Source organism: Salminus brasiliensis, chromosome 18, assembly GCF_030463535.1.
Source record: "Salminus brasiliensis chromosome 18, fSalBra1.hap2, whole genome shotgun sequence".
NCBI lineage: Eukaryota > Metazoa > Chordata > Actinopteri > Characiformes > Bryconidae > Salminus > Salminus brasiliensis.
Window position 1 is genome coordinate 1,355,893 of NC_132895.1, and position 23,283 is coordinate 1,379,175.

The window sequence follows — 23,283 nt, forward strand, 5'->3', positions numbered from 1 at the left end:
TCTGGAATAATAAAGGTGGTGCTCCATCCAGTACTTTTGGGATGAGTTAGGATGTTGGGGGTGGTGATCATCATCCAACATCTTAACCTCACTGACTCTTTTGTTGCTGAATGCAATCAAATCCTCACAGCAATGCTCCTTTTCCAGAATCTAGTAGAAAGTCTTCTTCTCTGGACAGTAGAGACAGTTACTCCAACAAAAGCAGGATCAGCTCTTTTAATACCCTTGATTTCAGAAGAAACAATGGATAAGCAGGCGTCCCAAAACTTTAGTCCAAATAGTGCATAAGTGATAATGATATAAGCAGTTATATAATTACTTTTGAACAGAACAGCCGGACTTTGAAGGTTAAAAGAGTGGAGGAGTGAAATTAGCTTCAGCAGCAGCTGAACTGTGTGTGCTTTTGGACTACACCCCAGAGTCTGCTGTCTGCACCAGGCCTGCCTGAATAACATTACAGAGACACAAATGCAGCGAGCACACACTCCCGAACACACACACACACACACACACACACACACACACACACACACACACGCTCACACTCACTCACAGAGCTTCCAGACAGTCGTGACAGTGCTCAGTGAAGGCTCGCGGAGCTGTCACTGCTGCAGGTGGAGGGATATAAAAATGTGAAGTCGTAGAGCGGTCAGACTAACAGGATTTGGACACTGTGGACCTCATAGTGCTGCATTTAATCTCCACAGCATCCATCTATCCCCTCTGCACTCAGACTGGCAGCAGAATACCACACTCTCAGGGGTGTGAGAGTCTGAATCATCACCTGAATTAAAATCTCAGGGATCACTGTCAAATTGTTCAGATTACTGACCACAGTGGTCATTGCCATGGTATTAGGCGTATTGGGTATTAGGCGTATTGGGTATTGGGCATATAGGGTTTGTTATAGTGCGTATTGGGTGTATAGGGTTTATTATAGTGCGTATTGGGTATTAGGCGTATAGGGTTTGTTATATTGGGTATTGGGTATTGGGTATTAGGCGTATAGGGTATTAGGCGTATTGGGTATTAGGGTATAGGGTTTATTATAGTGCGTATAGGGTATTAGGGTATAGGGTATTGGGCGTATAGGGTATTAGGCGTATAGGGTTTGTTATAATGGGTATTGGGTATTAGGCGTATTGGGTATTAGGCGTATTGGGTATTGGGCGTATAGGGTTTATTATATTGCGTATTGGGTATTAGGCGTATTGGGTATTGGGCGTATTGGGTATTGGGCGTATAGGGTTTATTGTATTGCGTATTGGGTATTGGGCGTATAGGGTTTATTATAGTGCGTATTGGGTATTAGGCGTATTGGGTATTGGGTATTGGGCGTATAGGGTTTATTGTATTGCGTATTGGGTATTGGGCGTATAGGGTTTATTATAGTGCGTATTGGGTATTAGGCGTATTGGGTATTGGGCGTATTGGGTATTGGGCGTATAGGGTTTATTGTATTGCGTATTGGGTATTAGGCGTATTGGGTATTGGGCGTATAGGGTTTATTATATTGCATATTGGGTATTAGGCGTATTGGGTATTAGGCGTATTGGGTATTGGGCGTATAGGGTTTATTATAGTGCGTATTGGGTATTAGGCGTATTGGGTATTGGGCGTATTGGGTATTGGGCGTATAGGGTTTATTGTATTGCGTATTGGGTATTGGGCGTATAGGGTTTGTTATATTGGGTATTGGGTATTAGGCGTATAGGGTATTAGGCGTATTGGGTATTGGGCGTATAGGGTTTATTATATTGCGTATTGGGTATTGGGCATATTGGGTATTAGGGTATAGGGTTTATTATAGTGCGTATTGGGTATTGGGCGTATTGGGTATTGGGCGTATAGGGTATTGAGTGTATAGGGTTTATTATAGTACGTATTGGGTATTGGGCGTATTGGGTATTGGGCGTATAGGGTATTGAGTGTATAGGGTTTATTATAGTACGTATAGGGTATTAGGCGTATTGGGTTTATTATAGTGCGTATAGGGTATTAGGGTATAGGGTACTGGGCGTATAGGGTATTAGGCGTACTGGGTATTGGGCGTATAGTGTTTGTTATAGTGTGTATTGAGAGAGTGCGGTGTGTGTTCATGGGGTTAACAGCTGATTAACGATGCTGTTTGTGTTTCCAGAACTGTCTCTGTTTCTCTGCAATATGTGACAGACTAATCCCTTTATTCTAATCCGAACCGTTAGCCTTTTGCTCAGTTTCTTACGGAGGAAGATGATTGCTATGACAACCAAAACAAAGAGTGCGTCTCCTCTGAGGCCTGTTAGCTGCGAAGCTCTGACGGCACCATCCTTCTAGCACCTTCTTCATCCTCTTCGGATGGCGTATTGACAGCAGTTTGAGATGTGTCCTGTTACATTCACTGCTGTCCTCGAGACAGCACCCTCTCTCTCGCGCTCTCTCGCTTTCTTTCTTTTATCTTCTTTCCTTTTCTCTCTCCTCTTTTTTGCTGCGGATACGTCAGAACAGTTTCCATGTTTCAGTGCTTGCTTGATTCTTCTTGTCCTGATTGTACACTATATAGATCCAAATGGTGGCACCATTCTGCCTAATGCTAGGCGTGGGCTAGAGGGGTATAAAGCCCCCCAGCATTGAGCTGTGGAGCAGTGGAAGAACTGTGTTCTCTGGAATGATGGTGGTGGAGGAGCTCCATCCAGTACTTTTGTCGCTGAATGCAATCAAATCCTCACAGCAATGCTTCTCCAAAATCTAGTAGTCAAGTCTTCTACTCTGGACAGTAGAGACAGTTACTCCAACAAAAGCAGGATCAACTCTTTAATACCCTCTTTAAAAAAAAAAAAACTATGAGCAGGCGTCTCATTACTTTTGTCCATATAGTATATAGTGTGACACAGATGTGCAAATGCACACACAGCTTGTCTAGTCCCTGTAGAGAAGAAGTACTGCCAATAGAATAGGACTCTCTGGAGCAGATCAGCATCATGACCCTATTGGCTCCATGCTGCCTAATGCCAGGCGTGGGCTAGAGGGGTGTAAAGCCCCCCAGCAGTGGAAGCAGTGGAAGAGCTGTGTTCTCTGGAATGATGGTGGTGGAGCTTCATCCAGTACTTTTGGGATGAGTTGGGGATGATACGATGACGTGGTGACCATCTAACATCTTAACCTCACTGACTCTTGTTGCTAAATGCAATCAAATCCTCACAGCAGGGCTCCATCTTCCAAAATTTAGTAGAAAGTCTTCTTCTCTGGACAGTAGAGACAGTTACACCAACAAAAGCAGGATCAGCTCTTTTAATACCCTTGATTCAGAAAAAAACAATGAGAATGAGCAGGCGTCCCATTACTTTTGTCCATATAGTGTATATCATGACAGTTTTCCGCATAAATCCAGTTTTCCCATTCGGAGCGTGCAGGTCTGTCACGTTCACTTTGCTAATTAGATCTTGTCTTTTTGAAATGCAGATCATCATTTTTCTGCCTCTTTCCAGAAAACCCAGATAACCGAGTGTTCATCAGCGCTGTGCTGTGATTGTTGTGTTGATAACCTTCCTTTAAAGCACAAATAGCAAAGCACAGACAGGCAGCTGGACGCCATCTCTGGATTGCAGCTGAATGCCAGCTTGCTTAGGCAGCTGAATGCCAGCGCTCTAGAACAGCGAAATATCACCTCTGTCTGGCATCTGACTGGCAGATTTGGGTGGTATCTGAATGCCAGCTCTAGATGACAGATAAATGCTGGATATGGGTTTCAGCTGAATGTTACAGTATGAATCTCAGCTCTGGGTGGCAGCTGGTTGTCAGCTCAGTTTGGGAGCTGGATGCCAGCTCCATGTCAGCTCTCAGTGGCAGCTGACTGGCAGCTTAGATTGGCAGCTATACTCCAGCTCTAGCTGGCAGCTGATTGTCCGCTCAGTTTGGGAGCTGAATGCCAGCTTTGGATGATGGCTCATGTCAGCTCTTGGTGGCAGCTCAGATTGGCAGCTGTGTTCCAGTTTTATCTGGCAGCTGATTGTCCGCTCAGTTTGGGAGCTAAATGCCAGCTCTGGATGACGGCTCATGTCAGCTCTGGTGGCAGCTTAGATTGGCAGCTGAATTCCAGTTCTAGCTGGCAGCTGATTGTCCGCTCAGTTTGGCAGCTGAATGCCAGCTCTGGATGACGGCTCATGTCAGCTCTAGGTGGCAGCTCAGATTGGCAGCTGAATTCCAGCTCTAGCTGGCAGTTGATTGTCCGCTCAGTTTGGCAGCTGAATGTCAGCTCTGGATGACAGCTCATGTCAGCTTTTGGTGGCAGCTGTTTGTCAGCTGTATTCCAGCTCTATATAGCAGCTGATTGTCCGCTCAGTTTGGGAGCTAAATGCCAGCTCATTGTCACCTCTTGGTGGCAACTGATTGGCAGCTCAGATTGACAGCTGTATTCCAGCTCTGGGTGACAGCTGATTGTCTGCTCCGGTTGTGAGCTGAATGCCAGTTTAGGATGACCTCTGTGTAGCAGCCAGCTTTTAGTGGCAGCTGGTTTAGTAGTCGAATGCCAGCTCTGTGTATGGCCTCAATACCAGCTTTAAGTGGCATCTGAATCGTGATTAGAGTTGCAACTGAGTTTCAGCTCTTTGTAGCAGCTGCAAGTCCAGCTTTGAGAGGCAGCTGAACGGTAACAGGGGATGCTAGCTAAGCATCACCTTTGTATCAGCTTTAAATGCCAGCTCAGGATGGCAGCTGGGTGCCAGTGTATAATTATTAGCTCCACTGCAAAAACAAACATGGGTAAAATGTTGAAGTATTTGAACTTTAATCTACAGCACATCTGTTAAAGCTGACAAACTAAACTTGAGCTCAACTAAAAACACGAGCTCATCTGGAGGAAGCGTCCTGGGATCTGCTCCTGCCCAAGCATCATTACTGTGGTTTATGGGCCAAGTAAACTTCTCCCTGTGGTCAGCACTGCTGGTTTAGTCTGTGCAATATGCATGTGCATGTATTCCCATGAACAAGCCCCGCTGCAGACCCCAGAGTGATGTTTCAGCAGTTCCGGCTTGAAATAACCCCCTTTCCTCGCTGCAAAACGGGGCGAAAATTCTTATTTACGGGTGTAATCTTGTTGTGGCGGAGGAGGCAGGAGCCGTGTTATTTGCTTAATTTCATTCTCCCCCGAGTCCTGCAGGTTTTAAACCATGCTCAGCTGATAAATGATCTTTGCAGCCAAGTTATTATTGCATTTCATAACTCCATAGGGGGAGGAGATTATGATGGAGAATTTCCCTCCAAAGCGCTTGCGAGAGAAAGATGTGATATCAACATTACTATGCTGTACTCAATATCTCACTAGCTCCAAAACCCGGCTGCTCTGTGGGCATTTCACACAATGGGAGTTTTAGCACTACATCATAAAGACTTCACCTGGCGCTGAACAAACATAAGGGAGTGTAGACCTGCTACTGCTGCTGTTAGAGAGGGACTTTTATGTGCTGTAGTGTGGTAATGATAATGACTCCCAGCTGGTCAATAAAATGTATTTCCATCTTACAGCGACAAGGCTAGATAAGTGGGTATTGCTTTATGGTGAAATAGACAATAAGTAGTGTTGTAGTTTAGACGGGTGCTGAGACAGAATCAAGCCCAAGACTAGGAACAGCTGAGACCAAGTCAAGGCCGAGACCCAAACGCTTTCAAGATTCAAGACCAAGATTTTGTGAAGTCAAACACATAGAATTCTAGTCAAGATCAAACTAAGACAATAAAGACAAATCAAGTCAGAATCAAGACCAAGATTAGTCAAGACTGAGACCAGGACACATTGAGTCAAAACCAAGAATTTGTAGATATCAAGATCCCACTCAAAGGGATGTAAAGTAAGACTGAGACCAGAAAATGTTTGGGTTATTAGGTGTCAGGACACATCAAGTCCTGGTCAAGATTAGGACTAGAAACAAGCAAGACCGAGACCAAACACTTGGAGTACTATTTAAGACCAAGAGTTTGTGAAGTCCAACACATAGAGTTCTGGTCAAGATCAAAACCAAGAACAAACAAGACCAAGTCAAGTCCATGTCGAGACTTAGTCTTTGTAGATGTCTAGTTAGGATCAAAACTGAGGCCAGGACTCATGAATCAGAATGAAGACCAAGATGTTATAGATATTTAGCTCAAGTCGAGACTAACACTAGGACAAATGTCCTGGTTCAATGTTCAAGTCAACCCTAAAACTTTGTAGAGGTTGGATCCAAGAGAAGATGCAAGACCTGAGTGTAAATTAAGACCAGGACACGTTGGGTCTGAGTCATAGCCATGCTTTTGTTGAAGTCTTATCTTCAAGATTGAGATCAGGACACATAGTCTGACTCAAGATTAAGACTTTGTAGAATGCTAGTCTTAATTAAGACACATACCATAAGAGACCATATTTGAGTCAAGACTTTATACATGTCAAGACCAAGTCAAGACCAAGAGTCAAGCCTCTGTAGAAGACAAGTCTGAGTCAAGTCTTAGTCACCATCAAGACCAAGATACGTTGTGTCAGAATCAAAACCAAGACATTGCAGAAGTCTAGTCAAAGAAAACACCAGGACACTTAGTCTTAGTCCAGACCGAGACTTTATAGAAGTCGAGAATCAATTTTTGATCAAATTTGTAAAAGTCTAGTCTTAGTCAAGGCTAGGGCCAGGACACATTGAGTCTGAGTCAAAACCAAGACGTTGTATACATCAAATCTAGACTAGAAATATCAAGACTAGAAACAAACAAGATGCTTGGAGTGTACTTCGAAACCAAGACTTTGTAGAATTCAAGACTGACACCAGGACACATTGATTCTGAGTCGGTTATGATCCATAACTTGGACTCTGATCCGAGTTTCTTTTATTTTTTATGTTTACAGAAGGTCAGTCTGAGTCAAGACAAAGACCAGCATAGACCAACATAGGACTAAGTTTAAGTTTAAGTTTTCAAGACTGCCTTGAAGATATGTAAATGATCTCTGTTCTAATTGGCTGTCCTCCATTGTACTCATTTAAAAAGCTCTCTGAGCTGAAATGCTCCTGAGAACTGCAATATAAGTGGGTGGAGCTGTGGTAAGCTGACTAGGCGAAGATATGCAAATGATTTCGAAGTGACATCAGAGGAACAGTGAATTCAGAGCGGGCAGAATTTTTGCAGCTTTGTTTCCATGGACAGTGTCTGCATATAAGCTCCAATCAGAAGAAAGATAACTTACGACATTCCCAAAATATTATCCGTGATCGAAAACGAGGCGTTCGTTTCCCAGTATCATACTGATACGAACTCCGTACGATACACGATCGCCTCGGGTCCTCCTAAAGCTGACGCCCCCCTGCTGGCAGCCGGAGCTATTTTTAACACATCCGTCCTCCTCCTTTATGATGAGATTCTTTCTCTTCATGGTTTGAGGGGCTTTGCAAATGCTTCAGCGGAGAAGGGAAGCGTGGAAGAAGGGGGAAATATATACTAAACAATCGTCTACCACCAGAGAAGACTGCAAGAGCTCTCTCCTGGTGTATGAAGATGAAAGGTGAACAGGCCTGTTTTTTTTTGCTTCTACACCTCCACCATTTGTTCCATTAGGAGGAAGCAGGCTGACAGATGAGATCTCCAGGCAGATCCAGGCTTTGAGGTGCTGCGCTGCTTTCTCATTAGGGAAAAAAACTGAAAAAAGAGAGAAAACACAAGCACTGGGTCGCTTTGATGTGGTGGAGCTGGGAGAGAGAAAAGCAGGGGAAGATGATACAGCTACTTCAGTCACTCCTCCGTACGCTCTGAAGGGGCGAATGGCAATGCGCCGAGCACTGATCAATATTTCATTCGTGTAAAAAAAAAAAAATGAGCGAGAAAAGTGTCTGAAAGACATCGTAGGAGCTGCAGACGGGGAGCCGTCTCACCTCAAAAGCATCAGAGTGCTGCCCGAGAAACAGGTGATCAATGAATCAATGCTGCTGATTCATTTAAAACGTCATTCAAAATTCTAGCACCTCTTTAACCCCAGTCTGCCACGGGATGTGATAGATTTTGGAGGAGCATTGAGCTTGAGCAGAAGCATAATCACCACCTCACCTCCTCCACAACTCATCCCATCCAAAAGTACTGGATGGAGCTCCACCACCATCATTCCAGAGAACACAGCTCTTCCACTGCTTAACAGCTCAATGCTGGGGGGCTTTATACCCCTCTAGTCCACGCCTGGCATTATTAGGCAGCATGGAGCCAATAGGGTCAAGATGTTGATCCAGAGAGTCCTATTCTATTGGCAGTACTTCTTCTCTACAGGGAGTAGACAAGCTGTGTGCCAGCAATGGGTGTAACCTGTGGTAGCTGAATGCATTCATTAGAAGGGGTGTCCACAAACTTTTGGAAAAGCACTGTACTGTATTTTGTGTATGTAAATTATATGTTATATAATATAATATTATTTATTAGTATGTATATAATTCTTGTGCATTTGCACATCTGTGTCAGGAATGGGTGCAAGTTGCCCAAAACATATAGGTCAGGAGCATACTGTAGATGTGATGGTGGGTCAGGAGCATACTGCAGATGTGATGGTGGGTCAGGAGTGTACTGTAGATGTGATGGTGGGTCAGGAGCATACTGCAGATGTGATGGTGGGTCAGGAGTGTACTGTAGATGTGATGGTGGGTCAGGAGTGTACTGTAGATGTGATTGTGGGTCAGGAGTGTACTGTAGATGTGATGGTGGATCAGGAGTGTACTGTAGATGTGATTGTGGGTCAGGAGTGTACTGTAGATGTGATGGTGGATCAGGAGTGTACTGTAGATGTGATTGTGGGTCAGGAGTGTACTGTAGATGTGATGGTGGATCAGGAGTGTACTGTAGATGTTATGGTGGGTCCGGAGTGTACTATAGATGTGATGGTGGGTCAGTCAGGAGTGTACTGTAGATGTGATGGTGGGTCAGGAGTGTACTGTAGATGTGATGCTGGGTCAGTCAGGAGTGTACTGTAGATGTGATGGTGGGTCAGTCAGGAGTGTACTGTAGATGTGATGGTGGGTCAGGAGTGTACTGTAGATGTGATGGTGGGTCAGTAGAAGTGTACTCTAGATGTGATGGTGGGTCAGTCAGGAGTGTACTGTAGATGTGATGGTGGGTCAGGAGCGTGCTGTAGATGTGATGTTGGGTCAGTCAGGAGTTTACTGTAGATGTGATGGTGGGTCAGGAGCGTGCTGTAGATGTGATGGTGGGTCAGGAGTGTACTGTAGATGTGATGGTAGGTCAGTCAGGAGTGTACTGTAGATGTGATGGTGGGTCAGGAGTGTACTGTAGATGGGATGGTGGGTCAGGAGTGTACTGTAGATGTGATGGTGGATCAGTCAGGAGTGTACTGTAGATGTGATGGTGGGTCAGTCAGGAATGTTCTGTAGATGTGATGGTGGGTCAGTCAGGAGCGTACTGTAGATGTGATGGTGGGTCAGGAGTGTACTGTAGATGTTATGGTGGGTCAGTCAGGAATGTTCTGTAGATGTGATGGTGGGTCAGTCAGGAGCGTACTGTAGATGTGATGGTGGGTCAGGAGTGTACTGTAGATGTGATGGTGGGTCAGTCAGGAGCGTACTGTAGATGTGATGGTGGGTCAGGAGTGTACTGTAGATGTGATGGTGGGTCAGGAGTGTACTGTAGTTTTATCTAAAGGACAAATACGTACATTCCCAAAACATTCCAGCTCTGAGCACCATGTCTGGTCTTTGCATGGTCGTTATCAAGCCGCCCCTGACCAGCTGTGTCTGAGGTTTTAATGGAGGAGGTGTTGTGTCAATAACGATTTCCACAGGTCCGTTGTAGCTGGTAATGAGTCTTGCCAAAACTAGACAGTCGGGGGCGTCCAGCTGGGTTAAAGCAAGGTGTAGGATACTCCCCGAGCTGAAGGCCATTAGCATTATTAATGGTGGTTGCGGGGTGCTGAGCCTTTTGGCCCTGCTGAGTTAGCTGGATCTGAACAGTAACAAGCAGGCCGTGGGCAGAAAGGGCACGGCGCGTAGCTGAGGGGCTTCAAGATTGCACTTCTTAATAAGAACAAACAGTACAGTTACTGCAGTCACTGGTGCCGTGTGAACATCCCTCACCGGCGGGGTGTGAGAGACTGCCCAGTCAGCAGGAAAACATACATTTATACATCATACAGGCGCCGCAGGTGCACTTCCCTTCTAATGATCCCATCAATGTTCAGAGAGAGAGAGAGAGAGAGAGAGATAGAAGGAGGCAGGCTTGGGAATTGAACAAACAGGCCAAGCACATTAACTCCCTCTCTCCTTTTCTCACTCTCCCACTCACTATGTAGGCCTATATACTGTGGTACTGTGGCGTTACTACGAACTCATGGTCAATTAATTAAGTCAGTTAAATTAATTTAAATATAAAAAAAGATATTTTTTCTTTTAAAAGAATTATATACATACTAATAAATAATATTATATTATATATTATATAACATATAATTTACATACACAAAATACAGTACAGTGCTTTTCCAAAAGTTTGTGGACACCCCTTCTAATGAATGCATTCAGCTACCACAGGTTACACCCATTGCTGGCACACAGCTTGTCTACTCCCTGTAGAGAAGAAGTACTGCCAATAGAATAGGACTCTCTGCAGGAGCAGATCATCATCATGAAGCTATCAGCACCATGCTGCCTAATGCCAGGGGTATAAAGCCCCCAGCCTTGAGCTGTGGAGCAGTGGAAGAACTGTGCTCTCTGGAATGATGGTGGTGGAGCTCCATCCAGTTGGGAAGATCATTCAACATCCTGACCTCACTAACGCTCTTGATGCTGAATACAATCAAATCCTCACAGCAATGCTCTCCCAAAATCTAGTGGAAAGTCTTCTTCTCTGGACAGTAGAGACAGTTACTCCAACAGAGGCAGGATCAGCTCTTTTAATACAATTGATTCTAGAAAAAAAAACTGTGAATGAGCAGGCGTCCCAATACTTTTGTCTGAATACCAACCTTCTAAAAGTATGCTGAGATCCTGCTATGGTATTGCTGTGCTGTAGGGTTTAGGAAGTTGTTTCTTAGCGTTCAGTCTTTGCTGGGATACTTTTCCCTCCTTTTCACCCATTTGGCAAGGCACTACTGTGAATTTGGACGTGTCTCAAATGAGTCTCTTCATTGGCTCGTTATGCAGAACACAGCATCAAGGTTCTTCGTAAGATGTGAAGCTTCTTAACCAATGTGGTTTCTGGAAGTCCATGAAAGTGAGTCAGTCAGTTGTAACTTTATAACTGTGTGCCAGTGTGACTTCAGACATGAAATACAGCAGTGTATCGGTTTCTGCTTTGGGCCAGACCAAGGGAACACAACAACAGGTATATCATTGCAGAGACATACAGTTTTTATGGACAAAAGTATTGGGACACACCTCTTAATCACTGAATTCAAGAGTTTGATTCAGTCTCATTCAGCCACAGCTGTATAAACTCCAGCCTCTAGTCCTGCAGTCTGTCTTTCTTCCTCACATCAGTGAAAGAACGGGAGGTTCTGAAGAGCTCACTGAACTCCAGCGTGGTTCTGTATGTAATAGGAGACACCGCTGCACCAACAACAACAACAACAAGTCAGCTGGTGAAATCTCCTCCCTCCTAGATCTTCCTCCATCAGCTGTGAGTGGTGTTATTATTGAACAGTGGAAGAGTTTAGGAGGAACAGCTCACAGAGAGCAGCTCAGTGTCCACCGAGTGTCTGTCAGACCACGTAAAGTTACAGAGCGGGGTCAGGGCCGAGTGCTGAGCTCAGAGCAGAGTGCAGAAAAGCCTCCAACTGACTCAGTAACTGCAGCAGAGCTCCAGACCTGCTGCTGCTGGTAGAGCTTAGAGCAAAGGGGGACCAGCTCCATATTAATACAGCCTATGGGTTTAGAATGGGATGCTGTAAAAACTCCATGTCCCAATACTTTACACCCTGATATACTGGTATAGATAAATCTCCCAGTGCTACAGGATATCCTCTTTTTTCAGGATGTCTTTCCCACTTTTTGTTCACTGTTGCTGTCTTCCTGTGTTTTCCAGGTGACTACGTGGTACTGACCGTCTTTTTCGAGCTGAGCAGGAGAATGGGTTACTTCACCATTCAGACCTACATCCCCTGCACCCTCATCGTTGTGCTATCTTGGGTTTCCTTCTGGATCAACAAGGACGCCGTCCCAGCCCGCACGTCCTTGGGTATGTTGGAATATTTCCAAGGTGTCTTAGTTGCTTTGCAATTAAATAAATGTATCAAAAATAAGAACTACAATAAAAATATACTACAATAAAATACAGCAGACAGACGATATTGTTTAATACATGATACAAGATGTGCTAGGCTAATGCTAACAAATACCTCAATTTTCTTATATATATTATATAATAATCAAACCGAATTCCGAGATTCTCACGCATGGTTTGGAACGATCCCCTAACCCAGGCTGAGGAACTCAGGGAGGGTTGTGAGGATTGTGAACCTCTCCATTGTTCAAGCACACCTCATTTAATTCGCCTGTTAATTGCCAGGTTTAGTCGGTGTGTTCGAGCAGGGAAATCCGTAAACTCTTTCGACCCTCCACTCCTGCCCTGACCACTTTTCCCTGACCTGGGTTAAGGTCTCGATCACACAACCCAAATCACAAGTGGCACCAGAAATTGTACAACAAAGCCCTGGTATCAGTCTTCACTCCGCTTCGCCTGCTCATGGTCTGACTTTGCTCAGCCCTTGTCATAGGCCTTGAGTCTTGATTTGGACTCTCCCAGTTCCACTCTTGGTCTTGGTCTTCACATGGCCTCACTCAATTCTGGTCTTGGTCTTCACGTGGTCTTGCTCAATTCTGGTCTTGGTCTTCACGTGGTCTGGCTCAATTCTGGTCTTGGTGTTCACAGGGTCTCGCTCAATTCTGGTCTTGGTCTTTACGTGGTCTTGCTCAATTCTGGTCTTGGTCTTCATGTGGTCTTGCTCAATTCTGGTCTTGGTCTTCACGTGGTCTTGCTCAATTCTGGTCTTGGTGTTTACAGGGTCTTGCTCAATTCTGGTCTTGGTCTTCACGTGGTCTTGCTCATTTCTGGCCTTGGTCTTCACATGGTCTCGCTCAATTCTGGCCTTGGTCTTCACATGGTCTCGCTCAATTCTGGCTTTGGTCTTCACGTGGTCTTGCCAAATTCTGGTCTTCTGAAGACCACTTGGAGACCACTTGGTCTCGCCCACTCTTGGTCTTGGTCTTCACTTGTTCTCTCCCACTCCCAGTCTTGGTCTTCACTTGTTCTCTCCCACTCCCAGTCTTGGTCTTCACTTGGTCTCGCCCACTCTTGGTCTTTGTCTTCACGTGGTCTCGCCCAGTTCTGGTCTTAGTCTTCACTTGCTCCTGCTTACTCCTGTTGTTGGTTTTGGCCTTGACTCTGTGTTGTCTCTGGTGGTCTTACCTACTCCTATTCTTGATTCGGTCTCATCCATTCTTGATTTGCACTTTGTCTCACAAACTCCTGATCTTGGTCTTGACTTGGGCTTACCCACACTCGATCATCGTCTTGATCTCGCCCTCTTCTGGTGTTTGTCTTCACCCTGCCTCATTCAGCTCTTGTCTTGGTCTTGGCTTGATCTCGCTCACTCTTGATCATGGTCTCAGTCACTCCTGGTCTTGGTCTTCACTTGGTTTTGCCCACTTCTCATCTTGGTCTTTAAGCAGTCTCACCCACTGTTGGTCTTCTTGGCCTCGATCTCACCCAGTCCTGGTGTTGGTCTTGGCCTTGACTCAGTGTTACCTCTGGTCGTCCAACCACTCCATTCCTGATCTACACTTGGTCTCACATACTCCTGGTCTTTGTTTTGACTTGGGATAACCCACACTTAATCGTAGTCTTGATGTTGTCTTGCCCACTCTTGGTCTTCACTTCACCCTCTTCTGGTGTTTGTCTTCACCCTGCCTCATCCAGCTCTTGTCTTGGTCTTGGCTTGATCTCAGTCACTCCTGGTCTTGGTCTTCACTTGGTTTTGCCCACTCCTCTTACCATCTTGATCTTAAGGCAGGCTCGTACATTGTTGGTCTTCATGGTCTCTCTGTCTTCTTGGCCTTGATCTCACCCAATCCTGGTGTTGGGCTTGGCCTTGACTCAGTGTTGTCTCCGGTGCTCCCACTGACTCCATTCTTGATCTGCACGTGGTCTCACATACTCCTGGTCTTGGTCTTGAATCGTAGTCTTGACGTGGTCTTGCCCACTCTTGGTCTTCAACTTAACCCTCTTCCGGTGTTTGTCTTCATCATGCCTCATCCAGCTCTTGTCTTGGTCTTGACTTGATCTCGCTCACTCTTGATTCTGGTCTCACTTACACCCAGTCTTGGTTTTCACTTGATCCACCCTACTCCTGATCTTGGTCTTTAAGCAGTCTCGTCCACTCCTGGTCTTCTTGGTCTCTCTGTCTTCTTGGCCTCAATCTCACCCAATCCTGGTGTCCTGATCTCAGTCTTGACTCGGGGGTCATTTCTGATGGTCTTGACTGCATAGAGAATGTGGCCTCGTTTAGGACACAGCCTTTTAGTATCAAACCAACCAGCAAGAAAAAAGGAAGAAAATAAAAGTGGTCTATATTTAGCCTCACAGGACACGCGCCAGGGCTTTCGTTTTCATTTTCATAATCAGCCAACCTCGCCTGAGCACTAACATACGCCGAGCCGCCTTCCAGTGGAATTCATTAGTGAAGGTTGTCACTAATTAAGCTCTTCCTTCTTCTGCATGTGAAAGCTGTGGTGGTCCAGCTCTGCACCCTCTGAACGGCTGGGCAGATGGTTTTTCTGATTTTTTCCGATTCCGGTCAGGTTAGATGAAAGCTCGCCTGCCATGGGTCTCTTTTCTCTTTACTTATGCATAACTTAATAAGGCATTAATTATGCAGCACAGCAGGACTGCGCCCCATCAGCATTTTAACGCAGGTGCCTTCATTGCCAGAAGCAGAAGAAGAGGATTTTAAGGATCGGTGGACTTTCTGACTTTGCCCTTGTCCCCAGAAGGCAAAACACCTTTAAGCATTCTTGTCTTTTCAGATTGTCCATAGTCAGCACTTTCTCTGCCTTCCAGCGGATTGACCTTGACCCTGATGTCTTATCACTGAGTCCACTACTGCAATACTTCACCAAAAATGCTAAGGTTGCTAATAATCTGTTGAAAGCTTGAAAGACAGTTAGCATGAACTCAGCCTCACCCTTTCTAATAAATGCATTCAGCAAATGCACAAACACAGATAATCCCAGCAAAGAAGTACTGCCAATAGGAATAGGAATAGGAATCTCTGCAGCAGATAAGGGGTATAAAGTCCCCCAGCATTGCTCTGTGGAGCAGTGGAAGAACTGTGTTCTCTGGAATGATGGTGGTGGAGCTCCATCCAGTACTGTATGTTTCATTGCAGAGTGAGTCTAATTAGTATTTCTGCTGATTAGTCTAATTAGTAGCAGTGTCATAATTAGGTTTTAGGAGAAAATTTCTTTAAAAATCAGTTGGACAGATGATTAGATCTGAGATTTGAGATTCTTATGTGAAGAAAAGTGTTTGAGTTTGTTACCACAAAGTAGTTTTTTAGGTTACACTTCAGAGAAAAGAACAATACCCTATCCTGACTAAATGCTAAGATACATGTGACCAGTTCCAGATACAATCAAGCACAGATGTTTTTTGCTCAAATATGTTTAAGTGAAGTAATTTAAGATGATTATTTCATAAAAAAAGCATTTGGTTATCTTCCTTATATATTGGCACCAGCATTAGCAGAAATGTAAAATACTAAAATACTGGATATTGGCCCAGAATTCCTATGTCAGCACATCCCTAGTTTTTATTATTCTTACTATAAGACCAGAACTTGTGTCCCAAATGAAAAAAAGGTGAAACCAATCTAAAATTCATTCAGTTTGTCCTAAAACATTACAGGGCAGACAAAATGGACTGGTTCACTGGAAGGGATTAACGACTGTGACATAATTTTTAATCCTTCCTTAATAATTCCAGGTAGGGACACACACATCCGAGCGTTAACCTTAAAAGATGATGACCCTCTACATTTCTGAACACAATGCAGACCCCATGGGTAAATAATACCATATTTCAACACAAATTACAATTAAAAATAGAAAAAAATATATATAAAATTCTAACCACAAGTGGTTTGTGTGTAGACTGATTTAAAAAGCAATTTTGCTACTTTTCTACTCCGGTTGTTTTATTCATATGAACATTATAGAGCATTATAGAGCTTCCCCTGCACTTCCTGTAGTGTATTACAGTCTGTCAGAATCAGCGTGTGGATCATATGAACATTATAAAGCATTATATAGCGCCCCCTACGCTTCCTGTAGTGTATTACAGTCTGTCAGAATGAGCGTGTGGATCATATGAACATATGAACATAGCGCTCCCCCACGATTAACATGTATTCTATTCTAATCAAGACCCTCCTTCGTCTCCAGGAATCACCACTGTGCTGACCATGACCACGCTGAGTACCATCGCCAGGAAGTCCCTGCCTAAAGTCTCCTATGTCACAGCTATGGACCTGTTTGTGTCCGTTTGCTTCATCTTCGTCTTTGCCGCTCTGATCGAGTACGGAACGCTGCATTACTTCGTGAGCAACCGCAAGCCCAGCAAAAACAAAGACAAGAAGAAGAAAAATCCTGTGAGTACCCTCCTCCTCCTCCTGCTCCTGCTCCTCTTCCTCCTCCTCTTCCTCCTACTACAGTATCATCCTACCCTTCTATTACCTGAGCCTTTGATATCAGAAGCTGCCGGCCACTGAGGCTCCTTCTCTGCAAGTATTACCACTGCCAGTATTCTTGATCTGCGGTGAATATTATAATAATATTGTCCTGTAAAGTCTCAATACTCATGCAGAATTTTTTTTTAAGTTGAATTCAGGTTTATGGAGGAGTCTGGATGAATCAGTTTAACCCTTAGAAGTTCATTACTATGTAAATGTAATTTGTTGTAATTTTACTCATTTGTTAAATTAATTATTTAATAATTACATGCAGTCACATTTAATTTTGCTCAATAAAATGCATACATGGAGCAAAACAAATCCATAATAAAAAAAATCCATAAAACAAGACTGTACACATTTATCTTTTTTGGAGTTTCTGAATTTTTCTGTAAATACGATATATTTTATTCAAGAGCAAAAGGAGAATTCATATTATGGTAAATATCTACCCAATATTATTTATTTTATATCATAAGATGGACCATTCTGATGAAATCTGGTGAAAATCCAGTTTTTATTTATAAAATTGCTCTGTCAAGATTTTTTCCATTTTCCAATATGGTGCCGCTCTAGCCCTGGTATATAACAGTACAGCATGATTTTCTTTTCTAACTGACTTCTAATGGTTAACACATCCAGACAGGGAAAGATACTGTACACCTCAGTCTCTTCAGCCAGAGGAGCAGTCTTACAGGACTACGTTTGTCCATTGGGTGTTAGCTATGGCCACTCTGCCCATCTCTCTGGCTAATGTGGTATTGAGACTTGTCCTTAATCCTTGCTGTTACCGTTTGTAGTAATGCCACCATCAGTCACATTACTGGACTTGTTTGATGGCACCTCAGATGGCGCCCAGTATCTTCAGTCTGAAGGAGGTCGTTCTTAGCTAACGAGGTCATTCCGCTTTTAGATCCTAAATGGGTCCCAAAAACCCTCTGATTTGATTTGTGGGTCTAAATGTCGGCGGATTAATGAGGAAAAGTTTCTCAAGCTGCTTCCACCAGTTTGGCAGCTTGGCTGTCCTGCACTGGTGGACGCTCTTCTGCTTCAGATGCTTTTGGTCGTGAGAGTTTAGAAAACCTGCAGCTTTATTCATAAAGTGTTTGTTTACGATGGCAGTACTATCATGCCCTGTTTAACTGCTGAGTGGTGATTGTTTACTACAGTTGTAATTTGCATGGAAAGAGGACCGGGTTCATACTTCAGTCTGCACTAAAATATGAAATATTATTCATTATTAAGCTAATTAATACTTATCACTGTCCTGCAGAAGTGTGCACTGACTGCTCAATTTAATTTAAAAATAAATGTATCGATAAATGTTCATACGGTATAAAGGGCAGTTGGAAATTTATTAATAGTTGTCCAAATGTCCAGATTTTTGTGGATACCCCTTTAAGTTGAACCCATTGCTGACACAGATGTGCAAATGCACACACACACAGCTTGTCTAGTCCCTGTAGAGAAGAAGTACTGCCAATAGAATAGGACTCTCTGGAGCAGATCAACATCATGACCCTATTGGCTCCTAATAATGCCAGGCGTGGGCTAGAGGGGTACAAAGCCCCCCAGCATTGAGGAGCTGTGGAGCAGTGGAAGAACTGTGTTCTCTGGAATGATGGTGGTGGAGCTCCATCCAGTACTTTTGGGATGAGTTGGGGATGATGAGGTGGGGTGGTGATCATCATCTAACATCCTGACCTCACTAATGCTCTTGTCGCTACATGCAATTAAATCCTCACAGCAATGCTCCTCCAAAATCTAGTAGAAAGTCTTCTTCTCTGGACAGTAGAGACAGTTACTCCAACAACAGCAGGATAAATTCTTGATTTCAGAAGAAGCAATGAGTGAGCAGGTGTCCCAATACTTTTGACCATTAAGTGTTACTACAAGACATACAGAGTTGGCTGTGTTTATAATTTGGGTTATTTACTGAGCATTAATAATTCTCTATAACTCTATAAGTCGGGGGTTCGGTGTGAAACTGACCCACTCTGATCTCTCTACAGTGGAGGTGAATGGAAGCAGGCGTCGGTCGCCATGACTACAACACAGATACAGCCCATAATTTATTTTCTATCCAAACCCACCAGTGCAGCTACAACACAAGTCTTCTGAGTTTTATATGGAATGACGATGATGATGATGATGATGAAGGTAAAACAGTGAATAGAGAATCTGAACTAATGCAGTTCTCTTTAGGGACTACTTTCTGTAGCCGCACTACACCCTGCAGCATGTATCCCTCCACCATTTTAATGATCTGATTTTAAAAGCAGGTTCTAGAGCCGAGCTCTTCTCAGAACTCTGGTAGAACAGTGTCTCAGGCATCAGGCAGCGTCTTCATCACCATTAGGTGAAGAACTTTCTGTGAGGAGCTTTTATTATTAGAGCTTCAGACGTCTGCTTCCCTTCACCTCCACTGTAGAACCACAGCTCTGACTGGGGGAGCTTATCTAGAACCTCCACTGTAGAACTCCAGCTCTGACTGGGGGAGCTTATCTAGAACCTCCACTGTAGAACTCCAGCTCTGACTGGGGGAGGTTATCTAGAACCGAGCGTTTCACACCAAACTCGGACTGTCTGTTTAAATCTGTGTGAGGTTTAAAAGTGTGAGGTTTCTTACCCTCACACCAGTTTTCTGTTTTGTAGTGGACACTTTTCCAGTGTCCACTACAGTAGGAGCTACAGAAGGTGGAGGAATTCTCCTGCCCAACTTCTGACCCAGAGCTGTTAACAGTGAACAGTGCCTCCTCCACTGGGCACAAGGAAAGCTGCGAAAGTAAATGTTTAGTGTAACTTTTGTGAAAATGGAGAAACATTCTGACTAATATTCCAACTGTTTATAACCGTCACGTTCATAATGTGCTAATAATGCAGCCTACCATGAATGTGAAGCTGGGTCAGCCTGTACATAACACCACCTACGATTGGCTACAAGCACTGCTGCCACTCTGTCCAGCCAAGAAAAGATAATTACTCTGTGAACTCCCCCAAATCCAGAAAATTACAGTCTACTGGTGATGTATCCACTACATCCATACACAGATCAGCCATAACATTACAACCACTGACAAGCATAGTGGAGAACACTGATGATCTGGCTCCAGTGGCAGGTTCCTGTCAAGGGGTAGATCTACATTATTAGACAGTGAGTGAACAGTCCGTTCTTGAAGGTGATGAAGAAGGTGATGAAGTGTAAGAATCGGAGGCTCCAAACTTTGATGATCTAGACATAGTAATGACTGGGTCCAGAACATCAGGCAGGGTTTATGGGGTGTTCCTGGTATGCAGTGGTCAGTACCTACCAAAAGTCCTCCAAGGAAAGGCTACTAGTGAATCTAAGACAGCGGGAGTCATGGGCACCCAAGGCTCACTGATACTCCTGGAGGCCCCACCTCACGACTTGCTAGGTTCACTACATTCTAAATTGACAAAAGTATTGGGACACCCGGTCATTCACTGTTTTAGGGTATTAAAAAGAGTTGTTGCTGCTTTTGTTGGAGTAACTGTCTCTACTCTCCAGAGAAGAATGCTTTCTACTAGATTTTGGAGAAGGAGCATTGCTGTGAGGATTTGATTGCATTCAGCAACAAGAGCGTTACTGAGGTCAGGATGTTGGATGATGGCCACTCATCCCGAAAGTGCTGGATGGACGCTTTATACCCCTCTAGCACACGCATGGCATTAGGCAGCATGCTCCAGAGAGTCCTAGTCTATTGGCAGTACGTCTCTACAGGGACTACTTGTGCGACCCAACATATCCTACGTACCCTTAGAGGTGTAGCTATTTCCTTAGTTTCTGGGCTACGTACACACCAGACGTACATGTTTGTTGTGTTGTTGGCTTCTTCAAACTGTACGACTGTCCAGAAAGTGTCCAAAGACTGAAGTGGACCTGGTCTTAACATATCTGGTCATGCATCTTCCTCCTGTGTGTGTAATTAATGTATTATATGTGTGTGTGTTGTACTGTATTTAAAGTAAGTTGTTCTCTTCCCACTTTCAATTTGTTCTTTATAACATTCTGTTGCTTATTTTTACATTTGTTGTTGTTGTTGTTGTTGTTGTTTTGTTTTTGCTTTTCTTTCATTTTTAATTCCACATGTTCTTTGTTTCCCGTGGACAAAAGCTCCTCCGGCTCTTTTCCTCAAAGGTATATTGCTTGTGTACGAGTTGAAAACCTCTTGCATGTGTCTGCTGGCGCCACACACACACTGCTCTCATGCCTGTCCCATCTTTGTTTTCAGCCTAACCCATCAATCACAAACGCCCTTAGCATCGTGCTAACGTTAATGACGTACGCTCTGTTGATAGACGGCTGCTGGACGCAATGAGAACTAACTCGCACTACACAAAACACACAGTGCGCTTCTCTAATAACCCTCCTACAAAGCTTATGGTGCTGCACATGTACAGTATGCATCTATACTGTTACGGTTGTAGCTGGTGATTCGCCTATTTAGGCTCCACCCACAAACGCTTTCTTTGATAGGAACTGTAGCAAGGCTTTAAAATTCCACTCAACCTTAAGAGACTGTAGCTCCGCCTCCTCCGTGTATATCACAATACCTACATTTAGAGCGTTATTAATATTCACCCTAATGAGAGACTGTAGCTCCGCCTCCTCAGTGTATATCACAATACCTACATTTAGAGCGTTATTAATATTCACCCTAATGAGAGACTGTAGCTCCGCCTCCTCAGTGTATATCACAATACCTACATTTAGAGCGTTGTTAATATTCACCCTAATGAGAGACTGTAGCTCCGCCTCCTCAGTGTATATCACAATACTTACATTTAGAGCGTTATTAATTATTATTCGCCCTAATGAGAGACTGTAGCTCCGCCTCCTTAGTGTACATCACAATACCTACATTTAGAGCGTTATTAATTATTATTCACCCTAATGAGAGACTGTAGCTCCGCCTCCTCAGTGTATATCACAATACCTACATTTAGAGCGTTATTAATATTCACCCTAATGAGAGACTGTAGCTCCTCCTCCTCAGTGTATATCACAATACCTACATTTAGAGCGTTATTAATATTCACCCTAATGAGAGACTGTAGCTCCGCCTCCTCAGTGTATATCACAATACCTACATTTAGAGTGTTATTAATATTCACCCTAATGAGAGACTGTAGCTCCGCCTCCTCAGTGTATATCACAATACCTACATTTAGAGCGTTCTTAATATTCACCATAATGAGAGACTGTAGCTCCGCCTCCTCCGTGTATATCACAATACCTACATTTAGAGCGTTATTAATATTCACCCTAATGAGAGACTGTAGCTCCGCCTCCTCCATGTATATCACAATACCTACATTTAGAGCGTTATTAATTATTATTCACCCTAATGAGAGACTGTAGCTCCTCCTCCTCAGTGTATATCACAATACCTACATTTAAAGCGTTATTAATACTCACCCTAATGAGAGACTGTAGCTCCTCCTCCTCAGTGTATATCACAATACCCACATTTAGAGCGTTATTAATATTCACCCTAATGAGAGACTGTAGCTCCGCCTCCTCAGTGTATATCACAATACCTACATTTAGAGCGTTATTAATTAATATTCACCCTAATGAGAGACTGTAGCTCCGCCTCCTCAGTGTATATCACAATACCTACATTTAGAGCGTTCTTAATATTCACCATAATGAGAGACTGTAGCTCCGCCTCCTCAGTGTATATCACAATACCTACATTTAGAGCGTTATTAATATTCACCCTAATGAGAGACTGTAGCTCCGCCTCCTCCATGTATATCACAATACCTACATTTAGAGCGTTATTAATTATTATTCACCCTAATGAGAGACTGTAGCTCCTCCTCCTCAGTGTATATCACAATACCTACATTTAGAGCGTTATTAATATTCACCCTAATGAGAGACTGTAGCTCCTCCTCCTCAGTGTATATCACAATACCCACATTTAGAGCGTTATTAATATTCACCCTAATGAGAGACTGTAGCTCCGCCTCCTCAGTGTATATCACAATACCTACATTTAGAGCGTTATTAATTAATATTCACCCTAATGAGAGACTGTAGCTCCGCCTCCTCAGTGTATATCACAATACCTACATTTAGAGCGTTCTTAATATTCACCATAATGAGAGACTGTAGCTCCGCCTCCTCAGTGTACATCACAGTAGGCGTGTGAGATTGATGATCACTGACAGGCGTTTTCATTAAGTTGAGTGGAATTCTTGCTCTCTCAGCAACAGCTCCTATGAATGAAGGGATTTGTGGGCGGGGCATGGATGGATCAGTTAAAGAGTGACAGCTTTCTTTTATCCCTGCCTACTGATCTTCCTGTGTGTGTGTGTGTGAGTGTGTGAGTGTATACGTGAGGCTTTTAACCTGACGCTTCATTAAGAGTCAGCAGAGCCTTAACAGCCTGAAGTAGACAACCCACCCACCCCTCCCCCCAACCCAAACCAGCTTAGCACCAATTAGGTGGCCATCACTGTGGCCAGGATTGGCAGCTTTGGCAGCCGGAGCGATCGTTAAAACGTCAACAAGGCCGAGTTGGCAGGTCTATAATTAGAGA

The 23,283-nt window shown here is 43.9% G+C and overlaps 1 protein-coding gene across 4 annotated transcripts in view; it reads left to right on the top strand.

The window, feature by feature from the left end:
- gabrg2 (gamma-aminobutyric acid type A receptor subunit gamma2) overlaps positions 1–23,283 on the top strand; it is an 83,510-nt gene that overhangs the window by 48,303 nt on the left and 11,924 nt on the right. For 2 of the 4 annotated variants that reach the window (XM_072662402.1, XM_072662401.1), the window contains exons 7-9: positions 12,010–12,162; positions 16,425–16,630; positions 20,847–20,870. In XM_072662402.1, the coding sequence (XP_072518503.1) occupies positions 12,010–12,162; positions 16,425–16,630; positions 20,847–20,870 (383 nt within the window). The remainder of the gene's footprint in view (positions 1–12,009; positions 12,163–16,424; positions 16,631–20,846; positions 20,871–23,283) is intronic. The other 2 variants (XM_072662404.1, XM_072662403.1) reach the window with 1 other exon arrangement.